General features: G+C 45.2%; 1 protein-coding gene across 13 annotated transcripts in view; it reads right to left on the reverse strand.

The window, feature by feature from the left end:
- Positions 1 to 16,695, reverse strand: part of CRACR2B (calcium release activated channel regulator 2B) — a 51,832-nt gene that overhangs the window by 20,924 nt on the left and 14,213 nt on the right. For 10 of the 13 annotated variants that reach the window (XR_008577189.1, XM_054825863.1, XM_054825859.1 and 7 more), the window contains 6 exons: positions 11,030 to 11,285; positions 9,399 to 9,510; positions 5,855 to 6,026; positions 3,550 to 3,696; positions 3,152 to 3,242; positions 2,928 to 3,020 (listed from right to left, as the gene is read on the reverse strand). Coding sequence is in view for 12 of the 13 variants with exons in the window: in XM_054825863.1 (XP_054681838.1) it covers positions 2,928 to 3,020; positions 3,152 to 3,242; positions 3,550 to 3,696; positions 5,855 to 6,026; positions 9,399 to 9,510; positions 11,030 to 11,242 (828 nt within the window). In the remaining variant the exon portion in view is untranslated. Of the gene's footprint in view, positions 1 to 2,927; positions 3,021 to 3,151; positions 3,243 to 3,549; positions 3,697 to 5,854; positions 6,027 to 6,320; positions 6,483 to 9,398; positions 9,511 to 11,029; positions 11,286 to 16,695 lie in introns of those variants that run through there. The other 3 variants (XM_054825867.1, XM_054825866.1, XM_054825868.1) reach the window with 2 other exon arrangements.

Here is a 16,695-nt window from a genome sequence, read left to right on the forward strand (position 1 = left end):
AGGCATAGCTAGGGAAGTGCTTCAGGCAGCGTGAGGAGTTTGCTGCTGTCAGGCATTGCAGAAATTAGAGTGCAAACGAGGGCCAAAGGAGGACTGGAAAAATTTGTGTGGAAGCAGGGGTGTGTCTGTTGGGACTTATTAAGCACAGTTGTTGAAATGCATCCTCTAGTTTGGGGGCTTCCTGAGCACATGGCAGCCAAAAGGGAGATATATTAAGGTGCTAGGGGTATCTCACACTATACCCAGAAAGTCAAGTGATTGGGTGGCCTTTACTACTGTTGGAGACAGGACCTCAGGCTAGAGATGTTGTTTAAATGCCACTGGGACACAGTTGCACTCTGGACAGCACAAGACCCCAGCAAAACTATCAAGCCTAATTTGGGAAGTTCAAAGACTGCTGTCATGTACTCAACCAGTGATGTGACTCCTCACAAATGGCTGGTGTAATCTGGGAAAGAGTCAAAGACAGATGCAGCAGTCAAACCTGCCCATCACAGATGACCAGTAGGGCATCTCGAGAAGGATCATACTGACACTTTGGTATCTAGCCAGCCATACCAGCTAACCAGGGCCCTCTGCTGAAGCTGGTGCTACACAGAAATTGTGGTAACCATCTGAGAACTTACAGCCCCAAAATAAAATTATACAATCCATGCTTGCAACCAGAGGGGAGCACCAGGAACCAGTTCTGACCAGCGTAGTAGGCGGCAGAGTCAGCCTCCACAGGGTTCAAGGCTAGGTGGTTGTGTTAGAAACAGCAGCACAAGCAGAATACAGGACAGGAGATCACGTTTCCTAAATGTTCCCAAAACTTTTGAGCACAGAGCTAAGGTTAGCCCTTTAAATACCACATGTGACAACTACTTGCCACATAGAAAGTTAGGCACGGACATGGAGAGATGTGATCTCACCACAGAGCAGGGACTCTTGTGGCAACCCATTTATACCTTAAGCCTGCCTTCTCTACACCTTCAGATAGACTCTAAAAGGGAAAGTAAAGCAGCACACTGTGGCAAAAAGATAAAGTGGGCTTTTTTCTTGCTACCCTGCTCTCTGCCAGCACACGCATAAAACAGTCATGAGCAGGAATGAACAGAGCTGACCTTTCCTAGGTTCCTTGAAACACAAGCCCCACATCTCCCTCGCTGAGGCTACAAGCACAAGTCACACCCAGTGTTGTCTAGAGACTTCCAGTCCTTTGGACATCTGGGAAAATTTGAGCATGACCACATACGCTGAGCAGTGGAGTTGAGACTCAGCATATGAAACAGCAACCGCTGCCCACAACCTTTGCATCTTTCAGTAAGCTTTACTTAAAGCCCCTGACCCTCCCTGAGAAGTCTCTGTCTCGCACAACTCTCCCATTTATGTTGTCTGTACTTGGAACCAATACCGTAGAATAGCACGATCACAATACTGGTCTTACACCACAAGAGGGAACTGATTATCCACATAGCTTAGTACAAGCCTTAAGAGTTAAGAGCATCAGAAATGACCATTCGAGTAAGAATAAGTGTCCATGTAGCCCAGTATTCTGCCCTGACCCATAGCAAGAGGAGGTGCTACCTAGGAAGAGCATGCCTGGACATCTAAATATGGTCCATTCCCCTCACACCCCCCTAGCATTTATGGTTCCTGGACTAGGGATGTTAGAGGTCACATCCCTGACTATTCCTCCTTTTAATAAACATTTACGAATCTGTTGTCTGTTTGTCCAATATGTTTTTGAACTGCTGATACTGCCTGCCTCTTGTGGCAAAAAATCCAGCGCTAATCTCTATGTAAAGAAGTATGTTCTTCTAAATCAAATTCATACTGGTCTCACAGAATGTCCCTCACCTCTGCTGTTGCAGGATTTAGGGAATAACAGTTCTATGTGAACCTTATCTACCACCTTCCTGAGTCCATAAAGCTCACTCATATCTTCCCTCAGCCTTCCCCTTTCCAAAATCAAATCTAAGCTTTCCCAGTTCCTCTTCTTAAGGCAGATGCTCCATTTCCTTAATCATATTATTTCTCTGTACCTTCATAGTCAAGAAGGACACAAGTGGAGCTAGAGGAGACCAGAACTGCACACACCAGTTGAGCCACATCAAAGGTGTGGGCAGCAGGAAAATTACATTGTCTATCTTATTCTCAATATTCTTCCTGATGGCACCTAAGTTTTGCTGGCTTTTCCAGCTGCTGCATAATGAGCTGATGATTTCAGTTTCTGTCCTGTTTCATCCACATCACAGCTAGGTATCCAACTTGGATACCCCCAGTTGCCAGCATCTTACAGGTACCTCCCATGACTTGTTTCTGTGGGGGTCATGTCTCAGTTCTTCAGACAAAAAGTAAAAAGACATCCAGAATGGACTGTCCTACACAAATGTCCATGCCAGGGATGGCAGGCTAAAGGAAAGTTTCTGCTTTGATCTTTTATGTGACTGATTATTCAGTATGTCATTAGGTACTGAAATGCAAATACACAGTACGTACAGCTCTAAGCGTCACACAACTGTTCACTCTGGGTTATTTTGGAGCAGCCAGAAAACACAAACTAGAGAAAATTGGCTCTTGTATGTCCATACACAGCTTTCTTACACACCACAAAAGGCTCTAAACTCACAACCAACAAATTTTTACCCAGTCTTCCTTGCCAAATAGTTATTGTACAACTGATAGGAAGATTATGCCAAGACAAAACAAAGCAGATAAAATGCATGGACAAAACATTCACAGGAAGACATTTCGGTTGAAGACAAACAAATCACTTGACAAACCACTTCAACACCTTCAGAGACAGGAGAGAACTAGACTAGCTAGTACCAGGTTAGTTAGTACCAACTCTCAGCAGATGAAAACCATTCTCAGTCAGAAAAGGCCTTAGCAGAAAGACAGTAGAAGGGGACATGTTTCTTTAGAAAGGATTTGGGTCCTGTTACCTTCTTCTGGCGGTAGAGGATTTTCTCCAGCTCCTGCTCTTTGCTGCACAGTTCCTTCTGAAGCAGGTTACTCCTGTCATGCCTCAGTGCTTCCTGCAGAGGTAAAGATACACAGCTGTGCATACAACACCCAGCATGGTAAGAGCTGTTCCTTGGCTAGATGAGCCGCCACCTCTGCTTCAGATCAGAGAAAGTTTAACTTTCTGCCAAGAGAGATGAGGTACCTGGCAGATCAGCTTCTCCCTTTCTGCTTTGATCTGTTGCTCCATTTCTTCATACAGGCATCTGACTTCTCGGTCATGGTCTGTCTCCTTCCTACAAAAGGCAGGGTGCGCACAGGTCAGGGGAGAGAAAGAGAATACAGAAAGAAAACAGGAGAGGAGGGTGGAAACAGATTTCCACCAACAGCTGTATAGCACTGAGTGGAATTTTAACCATATAAAATTTTACGGGTGAGCACTAATGCAAAACAAACCCATGGGGATCAGATCGAGATAAAGAGTAATTTTATTACAGCAAGAAAAATCTCTGTGTCCTGTAATCCAGTCTCTCCTTTGCGTTTGAGGCAGCATCCAAGCATCAGCTGATTCCTGACAGCAAATACCCATGACGTTCTCCTTACCGCTTCAATGCCTGTTCCATAGACTCCTTCTCATGATTCATCTCCCTTATGTATGATGAAACACGCAACAGAAACTCTTCAAAATTGGATAAGAGCTCTGGACGCTCCTTTCGTAGCCGACCCCAGAGCTCCCGAATCTCACATGGACTGGAGCAAGCATACAAGAGAGAAGGAAAGCATATGAGTTTTTGTGTCATCTTATGAACTGTGGCTTCAACTCCAACATGCACTCAGGACAGACAAACTGCCCTTCTCCTGTGATGACCTCCATTACACCATCATAGCAAAGAGGGAACTTGGACAGTGACGAAGCATGCATGTGGAGTGACATCTACTGCAAGGTTAAAATAAAAGAAGTAATCTGAAAGAGGAAAAGTCATCTAGGAAGCAAACCTGGAATGATTACTTTTTCAAGTATTCAGCAATAACACATTTGGTGTCTAAACCAAGACTCGAGGACATGAATATTCAGCAAATTTGCTGTAAGCTATGGTCAAGCAGCAAACTGTTATAGCCCAAGGATTTCAGCACACATTACATAGGTGTTGTTCTCACACCAGGACTGTACTGGTGGATGCTACTGTCCTTGTTATTTATTTTACAAGTTTGGAAATGGAGGCACAAACAAAAGCAAATTTGCCCAGGTGTCACATCAGGATAATAATGGAGGAAGCCCTGGAAACCCAAAGTCTTCTTTTTCTGAACCTACAATGATTACACTGCTTTGGCGTTTAATTCGTCACAACTTGAACACAGCACTTATAAACCTACTCTTTCCCAGAGAGTCTTATAAGCCTGCAGACATCACTTCATGCATCATTCTGGGGAAGAGCTTTTTATTATTATTTTTAAATTTTTTTTAAATCCATAAAGTACTTTGGAGGAACTGCTTTGAAACGTACAGAATTATATACCTATAGACATCATTCAAATAGATATTTTTGTCTATGTATTTGTCTCCCTTAATATTCTTTGTGAAGAAACAAACAAAAAAACAACCAAAAAGCTCATTTCCTCCTGCCACTATTGCACAATAGCCTCTTTTTTCTGTCCTAAGTTGAAAAAGTTAGTAGCATTTCATCAAACCTTCATGTTTTAGATAACAGAACATATTGAGTCCCGTTAATAAACAAAGTAATTTCTTTCTAGCAAAAACAGTGAAGATAGTTCAAATTCCTGCTCTGACCCCAATTAGCTTATGTTTAATATTATTTCTTTACAAGCTGGCTAAGCACAAAGGCATGACATGACTAAACTCATTGCATAAAATTACAAGTAGTCAAAATAAAACACAGGATAATTCCACTTTAAGACTTGATGCTTCTCAAAGCAGAGTTACAAACAGCAGAAGCTATTTTTCCAGAACAGTAATATGGCCTTTAACAGTCTCGTTCCATTATTTGAGGCATAACAGGTTTCCAGATTTTTTCAGGACAGAAGTTGTTTAGCATTAAAAGAAACATGCAGGTGCTTCGTATCACAATGTAAACAAGACAAAAAAAAAAAATCTGTTTCATGACAGATGCAGCTCTGAGAGCAGCAAACTCCTTCCCTCTCAGCTTCTGTCTCCAATCCTGTCCGGGCTGCTCCCCGCAAATTGGCAGCACTGTTGGATTACAATACCTGAAAAAACAAGGGCTGCCACAGATGCTGTTGAGCACCCCAGCCCCAGGAGATGTGCATCAGTAAGAGTCACTTCACTTGGGAAGGCCCTAAAAAAAGGCTGGATGACACTGGGACCAGCAGACTGTACTGGCACCACATGCAAGGGCATTAATATCAAATTTCAGGGCTCAGGTGAGCATCCCTTGCCCAGTTTAGCCTTTCACACTGTTCAAGATCAGCCCAGTCCCAAACACCCCCTTGAGCACAGATCTTTCACAGAGACTCCTGGAACTAAGATTGTCTGAACATATGTGAGCAGTCACCCACCGTTTTGGAACAGACAGCACACTCCTTCTCACCTTGTCTAACCCTCACGTGCTTCTTTTCATTTGCTGCGTCCAGATGGGCTTCCATGCCACCAAGTGCTACGTTTTACAGCTGTACTATGAACTCAAGTTTGGGAAACTCTTTGTGAAAAACACTGCACTAAAAGTAATTGTAAACTGATGAGAAAACCCGGACTTCACTGCATTTGTTACCCAGCATATGAAAACCCAAGACAGCAGTACAGAAAGCTCAAGCAGTGCTTCAGAGAGCAAGCAGCTCAGTTCACCTCTTTGGTCTTTGCTGGTACTTTGAAATTTTGGTATTGCAAGATCAAAACAGGGTAGAAGTAATGCCATGTGACTCCCCTACTTACTCTTCAAACATGTGGGCTGCTCCGAGCTGCTCCATCATGGAACAGAATCGTTTTTCTTCATCATCATCTGCTGGGTCCAAGTCATCTGACCAGCCTGACTCAAAGGTCTCCTCGTGTCTGGAGTGATCCATTCTCCCAGCCCCTTGACACAATTCAATGCCTATTAATTTTCCTGGTGGAAGGAGAAGGAAAGAAGGAGAATAAAGAAAGTCAAATTGGATGTCATGCAATAAGCTGTTATTTAAATGGCAGCCCAGCAGAGCTCCATGAGAAGCTGCCTGCACACTGCTGGTGTAGAATACAGCTCCTGGTCAGTGAAGAGCCTCTGTTCTGATGTTCTGAGTGGTGTCAGCATCGAGTCTGCAATGCTGGGACTGAAACTGGCTCTCAGCCCAACAACAGACTGTTAGGGCTCTGCTGACATCTGTGTGAAGATGATCTACCACCTACGGCCTTGGATTCTCACCACGTGAAGCACGCAGCTTTAGGTCTCTTCACGCCCATGGAGTGGTGCTGTGGGTTCAGTTGCCCATGATCCCACAAGCTCCCTCTGAGACTGCAAGCCCGGCACTGAACAGCACCATGCCTCACTTCCCCAGCTTAAATAAAAGTGAGGAGGAGATCATCACCCTTCCCTTCTCATGTGCTACATCTGTTCTGATTCAAGTGCTATGGGACAAGGACTGCCGCTAGCTAGAATTGCATAAGGTGTCTAAACAAAATGAAATTAGCCTCCAAACATCCCCTCCACCCCATCCCACGTACAGATGGCTTCCAGCTATCTGGATCCTGTTTCCTGCTGAGACACTAATGCCATGAGAACTTCATGCTACGCAAGGCATGTGACAGATACTGGTGCTAGGAACAAATTCTTCTCAAAGAAACAAATCAAGTAATCCTATCCAAAACGCAGGCCCCCATCCTGTATACAGAGGTCAGACCTCCATTAGCAGCTGCTCTTCCTTTCCAAAACATATCTGCTTGGTTCAAAAGGAAGAAATGACATCCCAGCTACAGGGCCAGGAGCCAAGGATGTTGAGAGCATGGATGAGAACATGAAGCTGCTCTAAGGGGAAAAAATATCTGCTATTTGTGTACTTCGAGTCACTTAACTTGACCGCTACTTAGCTCCATATGTCCAAAACCTAGCAGCTTCTCTCCCACTCTTAAAATGTGCTCTAAAAAAAAACTTGCAGTGTGGAGATACAGGCCCTACTCAGATTAAAACCTGAGGCTCAGGCAGTTAATTAAGGAGATGGGCTTAGATTAGGCACTTTGGATGTCTGCTTTAAAGAAAGAGTCATTATGTCTCATTGTCTTTATTACAGCTGGGAAAACTAGAGAATGATCTGAAGATTGTTTTGACATCCTAGAATGATCTGACTGCTTTAAATTGAACATTTTAAATGTATGCTCTTTTGTCTGTTGTGCAGATGCACCCTGTAACCTCCCAGAGGCCATGCAAGGAGCCCTCTCAAGGAGCAAAGTTGATTGCAGTTGGAACTGCTTCCCTTGATTTCCCCCCCCTGCACACTCAGAAGGAAGACAGCAATAAGCCAGGCCAGACTCTTGAGTTAGGGGCAAAGATTTCAAAGAAGCCAAATGCAAAGAACAACCACAAAGAAAAGAAATGCAGAAATTAAGTGTTTTGCCTAGACTGGAGCAAATCCCACAGAGCCAGGCTACCAACACAAGGTGGTACCTGACAACTGGTGGCTGACACAGAAAAATCTTGCCTACCTCTTCCAGCAATGGCAGTGAGGTAGGTACCCTCATGATGTCCATCTATGGCTGTGGCTGGGAGAAATGCCTCAAACAATGAGATTTGGGAATAAGCAAGTCATAACACAGAGGGCACTGTGGATGCCAAGGTGCCCAAACAGCAGCTGTTCACCTTCTACACAACACTGGGCAGGAAAGCCCATCACTCCCAAGATGACTCTTGTTTCTGGCAAAGGCAGTAGAACCAGCCAACAAGGCTTCACGCCCACAGGCAGAAACAGGCATAGTCAGCAAGCACTCAACACATTCCCAGAAGAGGCTGGTCCAAGACACAGCTTTCCATGTTTATTCGGAGGAAATTTTCACAGCTTCTTTCAAGGGCTGGCTTTTTCTGGCCATTTATATTGAAGGACCAAAAAGACCCCTCTCCCTCCAAGTTGTGAGAAAGCCACGAGCAACCACAATCTGAGCAGTCAGGACATTGCAACTCAAGAGCCTCCTCAATCACTTCTGAAAACCCTAGACCACCTGTGTTCACTTGCTTTGACCCAATCCCATTAACACATCTACATGTCTGAGGAAGGTGCTAACAGGGTGCAGATTTTCTGAGAGCTTACAACCAGCTAAGGCAAGTAAGCACCCATGGCAAAGGTTATTAGTGCTATGGTTCTCCTCCTTAACACTTCTTGCACTGCTTGTGCTGCTGGATGATGACTCTGGTATAGATTAGCATTCTCCTAGTGTCTGGAAAAGGCAACAGCAAGAGGAAAACAAAAGCTCACTTGCCAGTGTGCTAACCTACTAACAGGACTCCTACTAATATCCTTGAACAGCACAGCATAAATCAGCTGGAGATGGTTGCCAAGAGGCATATTTCTGTCCCCTCATCCAACGAGAGCCCTTATCCAGATGAACAACTGTGAATCACATGGCCAGATACAGGCTGCAGTATGTACCATCTCCAGAAGGAGATGTTCAGAAGCTAGCTCTACCAGGTAGGCAGGTAACAGTTGTGGAAGAAGGCAACACAAAGCCTCAGGAAGGGGGATAGCAGAACTGCACACACCTCTTCTCCAATGATATTCACATAAGCATGGGGCATTGCCCTGCATAGCTGGTACAGCTTCAGCAGAACCACTGTGCTTTCCTTCTTACCAACATAAAGCATCATGTCACAGGTAGGCTTTTTCCTTCCTCTGCCTCTGTGCAGTCCTGTCCTGGTTTCAGCTGAGATAGAGTTAATTTTCTTCATAGTAGCTAGTATGGGGCTATGTTTTGGATTTGTGCTGAAAACAGCATTGATAATACAGAGATGTTTTTGTTATCACTGAGTAGTGCTTACACAGAGTCAAGGCCTTTTCTGCTTCTCACACCACCCCACCAGTGGGATAGCTGGGGGCGCACAAGAAGTTGAGAAAGACACAGACAGGACAGCTGACCCAAACTGACCAAAGGGATATTCCATACCATATGATGTCATGCTCAGCTTATAAGGGACTTGGGGAAGAGGAAGGACAAAGGTGGCGGTGTTCGGAGTGATGGTGTTTGTCTTCCCAAGTTAAGTGTTATGTGTGATGGAGCCCTGCTTTCCTGGAGATGTCCGAACACCTGCCTGCCGATGGGAAGTGGTGAATGAATTCCTTGTCTTGCTTTGGTTGCGCCTGTGGCTTTTGCTTTACCTGTTAAACTGCCTTTATCTCGACCCACAAATTTTCTCACTTTCACTCTTTCAATTCTCTCCCCCATCCTGCTGGGGGGGAGTGAGCGAGCTGCTGCATGGTGCTTAGCTGCTGGCTGAGGTAAAACCACGGTAAGTCCTTACCCAGTCCCATGCTGAACTCCACAGGTGTCAGGTATCCATTATTGTTCTGTTCCAAGCTGTCAAAAACAGTCTCCAGCTGTTCAAGGGTTAGGGGGAGTTCACTCTGGAGCCGCTGCAGACAAAAGAATGAACAAAATTAAGACATGACTCTAGTCTTCCCTGTGACTAGCTCCTGTCCCTGCCATCCTCAGCTTTGGCCCACAGTGGTGTACCCTTTCAGCACTGCATCCTGGCTGGGATGTGACAGCCTGCCATTAGAGCTGAGTGATGACACAAAAGCCTTTTTGGACCCACTGATATGGCAATGCTTTCCATTACTGGATGATTCAACCAGGACTGTAGAGAGGGACCTTTGGGTTATTGTGTTTGGAAGGAGCTCAACCCTCTTCCTTCCCCACTTCAGAACTGCTGCCTCTAGTTCACTGCCTGCCTCCCTCCATCCATCCCTGCTCAAGCCCTGCCCAAAGGTGGCTGCCCCCCTGGGGCACTGCCAGCCTCCTGTGACCACTGCTGCTCCCAAGAGAGTTCCCTATGGGCACATCAGCCACCAGCTCCATCTCTTTGGCAAAAGATGTGTCTGGGTTCAGTTCCCAGCTCTCACAGGAAGTCTTGCAGATCATAAACTAAACATTCAGTCCATAACAGAGAGTTAGCTTTCTTCTGTCATCTTCTGCCTGTTGGGACCATATCACTATTCCCGCAACATAAACAAGGAGCAGAGATATTTCCCTTTATAATATATGTGTAGAGCACCTAGTGTGGCGGTGCACCTGACGAAGCTTCCAAATAACAAGAGGTGTAGAATAAAACCTCATTACTATCCGTTAAACATGCAACTGTAGATAAAATCTTAATAAATATTTATTAACATAACTGCACAAAATTAGGCATCACACAACCCAAAACACAGTGAGTCAATAATTAAACCAGCATGGACCTGCCAAGTGTTAATTATAGATGGAGGGAGAGATGAGACAGAAGAAAAACAATCTGCATGTAACCTTTCTGATAAACCATTAAAACAAAACTCACAAAGAACTACAGAGATTCTGTTAACAAATACTGTTTTTAAGATAAAGCAGCAAGCCATGTTATTCTAGAGCAAAGTTATAGATCAGGCCTAAAGTGCATTTTTGAGATCAGGCTTTAGCTATGACTGAAACAAAGTGACACAGCTTTTTTTGTTAAGAGATTGGTGGATTATTTTTTCATTGTTGACTGTGGGTTGAGGGTTTTTTTGGGGGGAAGAGGTGTGGCGTGGTGGTTTTTTTTGTTTTGTTTTGGTTTTTTTTAATTAAACCAAAGACTTTTTCCCCCAACATTTCCCATCTACTGCATGCTTAATGTTTGTAGAAACTGTTGCAAATGTTTTTTATTTTATGCATTCCTTAAAAATTTGGAATTGCAGTCCCACTTGTCCCAGGAATTCCCTGGAGGTCCAAAGCCCTGCTGGGATTTTTGGTTCCTAGCAGCTGGCTGTGACAGAGCTTGGCTCCCAGAAATCTGAATGAGACAGAGTCCACATGCACACCCATGCTTACCAAAAGTAAAGACATGCCACATTCTTGCCTCTTCTGCCACCCACGACTTTACAGCTCCTCCCAGGATAGGGGAAGGATTTTTTCCCTCACCTGCATGTCCACCTTGGTGATAAAGCCCTTCTCATCCTTGTCACACAGCTGGAAGAGCTCCCTTGCCTTCTCAAGCATCTCCACCTGCACATCTTCCAATTCGCTCATTTGGCTGGAAGGAGAAGCACCAGGAGCCACCCCATCCTCCTCATCCCCTTCCTCTTCTCCTTCCCAGGTGACGTATCCCAAGAGCACGCCCCTCTGGTTCTCCATCTTCTCAAAGTCTTTTCCCCCAGGGCAGGGGCAAACAGAAGAACTGCGGGGCAGGAAACAGAGAAACCCCAGTCAACCGTGACCCTCCACTTCCACCCTACACCTCGTTATGTGCCTTGCAGGTTTGAAAGAACAATATTCAGCATCTGTATCTGTTACTGCGGGGGGGAGGAAGACTGTGCAGAGAGTTTGTGTCAGAGGTACACACCATACATAGGTACACACTGTACAAAACATGGGTGTAACCAAGCCTACCACACAGCTGTAACCCTCGACACTGTGATGGGCTCCAGACCCTGCACTGAGCAACAATGTTCTTTCGCTATCTCTCCTCCTCTGGCTCAGACCTACGGGGCAGTCAGACTTCTCTGCTGGTGAAAGCCAGGTACCAAGGGAAAGTTTCAGCAAAGATGAGAGGATAGGAAGAGAATATTAAAGCATGCAGGTAAATCTGCATGGAGGCACAGTGATAGTCCCACATCAGCTGAGACAGGGGGCTCAAACACTGCGAGCAGGGCCAGCTCCCAGCTCTTGCGCAAGCTCTCTGGATCCCCTGACCAGGATGCTTCTCTCTGGTCTTGGTTCCTCTGGTAATAACATGGGCTTTTCATCCTCCTGTTGCTTTTCTGCACCACCTTTGAACACCAAACCTGCATCACAACTGCAAGAACCCAGTGCGGGACAAAGGCAGACAGGAGGAAGATCTGTGCAAGTGACAGAGGAAAGAGCAGAAATGTCTCTCCCAGCCCTCTGCTGCCTCGGTCCCCTGGCTGGCTTTCCACCTCTGACATTTTCTTGTTAACGCTTCCCAAATAGTAACTCCATCTCCTTTCATGTTATTGCAGCACAAAGAAAGGTCAGACAATTCCTACACTGGGAAAAATTTAATAAGCTGGGCACTCCTGCCCCCCTTGCCTCCCAGCCTCTGAGAGCTCATAAGCTGCCAAACAGAATTTTAATCTGAAATGTTCACCTTTATAGGAAGGAAACCACACAACTATGGAGACATTTCAGAGGCCAAAGAAAATAATTCCCATTACTTACAAGTACCTAAAACAAAAAGGCTAGGAACGAGAGCACCCCTATAAGCACAGCACTGTGATTGTCAAGATGTTGTACACACATCCCCACCCCAACCCACCTTCTGACTTACTGATGCCACATAACACTCTCCAGCCTTTCTTCAGCAACACCACCACATTTTTTAAGCCTTGTTGCACTGATTGTTTTAGACTTCTCCTTCTGCAGATTCGTGTTCTGCATTGCAGGGCAGAAGTGAGCTGTGCAAGCAGGCTGAGAGCAGATTTAAACAGTACTAGACAAAAAGGGCTTGAGGGTTGGTTGTTTTCTTTTTAATCTCCAAGAAATTAAAAGCCACGTACAGATGCTGTGATAACAAGTTAATTCTGTTTGCACTCTTAATACAACGGGAGGATAAAGAGCATGATGGCCAGGAAGAATGTCACATGCGAGAACTATATGAAGCTGACACAAAAGGAGAAGGCAATTATGCACCATGCTATTTGACTCCATTTGTTACTGCTGGTTCATGAGCCAGAGGGTGGTTCTGCTTCAAAGAACAAGAAGAACGCTTCAGTCCCCCTTTCAAATCAGTGTTTTTTCAGGGCATCTCCATTTAGTGTCACTTGAGAAGATACTTACTTGAAATTCTGCATAAAACTACCTATAAATGGGTACTATTATATGTTTCTAGTCAAGCAGGCAGCCCTGGCAAGAAATGGACACAGAGCGAGCCACAAGCTTTGGGGAATACTGCAAAGGAAAGGAGGGAAGAAAGCATGAAAAGAGAGAAGGTGGGGGTGTCTTTCTCTCTTGCTCTTTTTCAAACAAACCCTCCTACCAAGCTTTTTTTTGTGTTATGGAGGCAACACAGCAAAATTTGGAGACTAAAGCTTCATTCTATCCATTACCTGGACAGTCAGCTTGCTTCTGATGGCAAGTCTGTATGCATTATTAGTAATGAGGTCGGAAAGAACTCCAGCTTACTTTTCACATTCAAGTAAAAGTTGCAAAGTTGGCCTTGAAAGGATAAAAGACATAAATATCTTATGCTGCATAGATCTTACAGGTGATTGCAGTGAGGAATCACATAGCCACACTGATGAATGATAACTATTGGCTGCTACAGGCCACCTTGCTGAAGCTTTTTGCCAGACTCTTTCCTGCCACTAAGACAGTCTCAGCACAAGCAGCACCCTGTACCAGATGGTGAGTGCAAGCAGCAGCAGGGGAGGAGATGAAACGGGAGTTCAAAGCAAGAGCCACGACAGAATTGCAGAAAACGGGCACAATAAGAAAAAGTGCAAATAAAAAATACGTTTTCTGAAACATCCCTCTAGCTGCCTAAGAGACACTGAGGTCCCCAAAAGTAAAGATGATCTTACTTTCTTGTTAGCGGCTTCATCATTTCTTTTTCAAAACCCAAAGCAACCCACACACAGATGACATCTCCCCAGCTCCGCTGCAGCAAACAAAAGGCTATACGAGGAGGATGTTCTGTTCTCTCTTGGAGACACATTTGCAAGCTGAAATTGGACTCATTACATCACTACCTCTAGCATCTCCTCATTTTATCAAAAGTCCAGCTGTACTGTAGGTCCCAAACATTGGCTGAGCTAAAAGCCTCCTAATTAGAAGAGCTAGGAGCCTGACATGGACAAGAGTCTGAAAGGATTTCACTCACATGTGAAAGACCAAGCCCATTAATTCAATGTTCAGAGTGCAGGGTCTCTTGCTGAAGCTGCTACAAGTGGCTTCAAGCCAGATGTGTCTCTGTCAATGGTGAGACAGCACTTGTAGTTGAACAAAGTGGCAAATAAGAGGGAGTCCCAGTAAGCAAAATACGCTACAGCTCTGATGGACTTCTCTCCCAGAGGCCTTTGAGAAGCTCTTTGTCTCCATCCCTGTTTGTAAGGGTATTGCATGGCATAAATGCAGAGGAGGCACAAAGCAGATCTCGGTCTAACAAGTGCTGTTATACCTTCCCCAGTTACAGATCATCACTGCAAACTAGTGGGAAAGAAAGTTCATCAGCAAGACGCAGAACATCACTGAAGGACAACTTTGAAAGAGGCTGAGGTCACTACAGTACTAAAACTGGGGACTGATACCCAGAGTTCATCTAGCCCAGCATCTTGCCCTCAAACAGTGGCCATGAATAGCTGGTGAGAGAAGAATAACAGCAGGACAAGCACAGAGAAGGCTTCCCTGAAGAGATCTGCCAGCCTCCAGCCACTGTCAGCCTGGGGTAATTCCTGACCCACATGGTTCCTCCCTTGTCTTCCAAGATACTTGTCCAGCCTCCCTTTGAATCCGTATGAAAACATTCACTGTTCACATGGATGTGCTGATAGAAGTGGGGCGCCAGCTGTAACCAGTGGGTGCTGACAAAACTTCATGGGACTATTCCAGTTTTCTGGGTACACGGTTTGACCAGCACCCACTCTGCAAGAGACAGGGTCCCAGCTTCAGCTCAAACAAGTGCTTCCTGCCACCTTCACATCTGGGAACTTTGGCAGAGGCCAAAAACTGGGCCTGGGAGATCTACCAGGAAGATGGAAGTGCCAGAGACATGGGAGCACCAACAGGCTCCAACTGCCCTGGCCAGCCTCGGTGTGTAATGTTCTTCTGCAGCCCCTTCTTCCCACCCCAGGGGTTTGGCTGCCTGTGCTCAAGGTCAGCTCTGATACTGCGCAGTCCAGATTTGGGCAGTGTCCAACACCTGAACAACCTGATACAGAGCTCAAGAGAAAGCCTGTGGATTACACCAGATATCTCCTGCCACGGTGTGTCCTGGGGCCCAGCAAGCAAAAATTCACCTGCTCCTGCAAGACAACTTTCCCAGAGCCTGGAAAGCAAACACAGATCTTCTCAGACACAGCACAGAACAGGAAATTCAACTGCCAGTGAAGACAGCTAACACCAGGTCTTGCATTTCTATACAGCAGTAACTCAGACCAGTCTTACATGCATATTTTAACCACCTGAGGCATAAACTGCACTTTGGCCTGTGCAAAGCTGTGCCAGAAAGTCATCCAGATCACATGGGCGTGGCATTCTTTGGGGAAATCACAAGACCTGAATTTTAATCCTCACTCAGCTTGCCACATGGCCCTGGGTAAGTCACATCACCTGTCTATGCTTATATATTGTCAGCTCCTCCAATTTGATTCTGATGCTTGTGACAGCTGGCACTTTATTTTAAGACTTGGTTCCTGGAGACTGATAATTACATGTGAAACTCAAGCATCAAAATAGTTTCAAAGCCTCGAAGCTGAAGAATGAAAGACGTGAACACAGAATTTGGAGGAACTGCAGATTTCAACAAATAGAAGAATAGACCAAAGGTGCTTTCCTGGAAAGGGGAGATCCCACTTTCAAGGTACTGTAACAGTGGCATGGTTTCCAATTTATTGTCTCTGAAAGCTTCTTGTTGTAGCAGTAAGCAGTGTTAAAGAGGTAAAGAAAAGTCATGGCTAAAATGCTATCAGCAGCCAAGCCCTTATCTACGTGACCGTGACCACTGTATGCGCATGACAACTTTGGGTGGATTTTTTTTTTTTCCACAGCCTGATGACAAGGATGAGTGGGGAGCGCAGCCAAATTTTCCACAGCTGGTCCTCAGATGACCCCAGTCACTGGAGAGCGCTGTACACACACTGAATACACAGCATTCCTAGCAATCCTGTCCCAATGCAATACAATGAATCAACAGTTAACGAAGGAGGAAGAACTAAGCACAACTGGCTAAGTGGCTTACCCAGGATTACAGAGCAAGTCCGGTGTTTGGGTCCTGTGGAGCTATAAGGGAAAGCAAGTTTTTGCTTTCCTGTACCACTGAATTTTTGGTGACATGGTGGTAGAAGGGAATACTAAAGAAGAATCGTTACAGGTACACAGTAGGTACCCAAGGTGTACCACAAACTCAAGTGCTCAGATACTTGCTGGGAAGTTTCCCAAAAGACATCCTCCCATATCTCTGCTTAAGGCAGTATTATTAGAAACAACACCCTCGTACTAAAGCTAAATATTAAGCCATTTATTTAAACAGATCAGAAGAACACACACCCTTTCCCTTCTACTCCTGGTGCAGATAAAAAGTCTCTTACAACTTCAAGGGAAGGAATTCACCGGGTGTTTAGTTGTGCATTGATCATGCTCTTCACGATGAATGAGACAGGTTTGACCCTGTGCACGAGAGGACATTACACAAAGAAAAGGAAATGAAGGGCTGGGATAAGGGATCTCTGCAGCAGAAGCCTGTTAATTCAGCAAATTACAAATACACAGCAGAAGCATGCCAGGGGCATGCCAGGATACAGTAGTACAAAGCATTTGTTCTTCATGGAATGGCAGCATTTCTCAGCAGCAGCTGAGTAACAGGTACTTTAAAAGAAAAGGGCAATAAAAGCTTCACAGGTCCTTATACTATT

The sequence above is a fragment of the Grus americana genome, chromosome 5 (assembly GCF_028858705.1).
Source record: "Grus americana isolate bGruAme1 chromosome 5, bGruAme1.mat, whole genome shotgun sequence".
Taxonomy (NCBI): Eukaryota; Metazoa; Chordata; class Aves; order Gruiformes; family Gruidae; genus Grus; species Grus americana.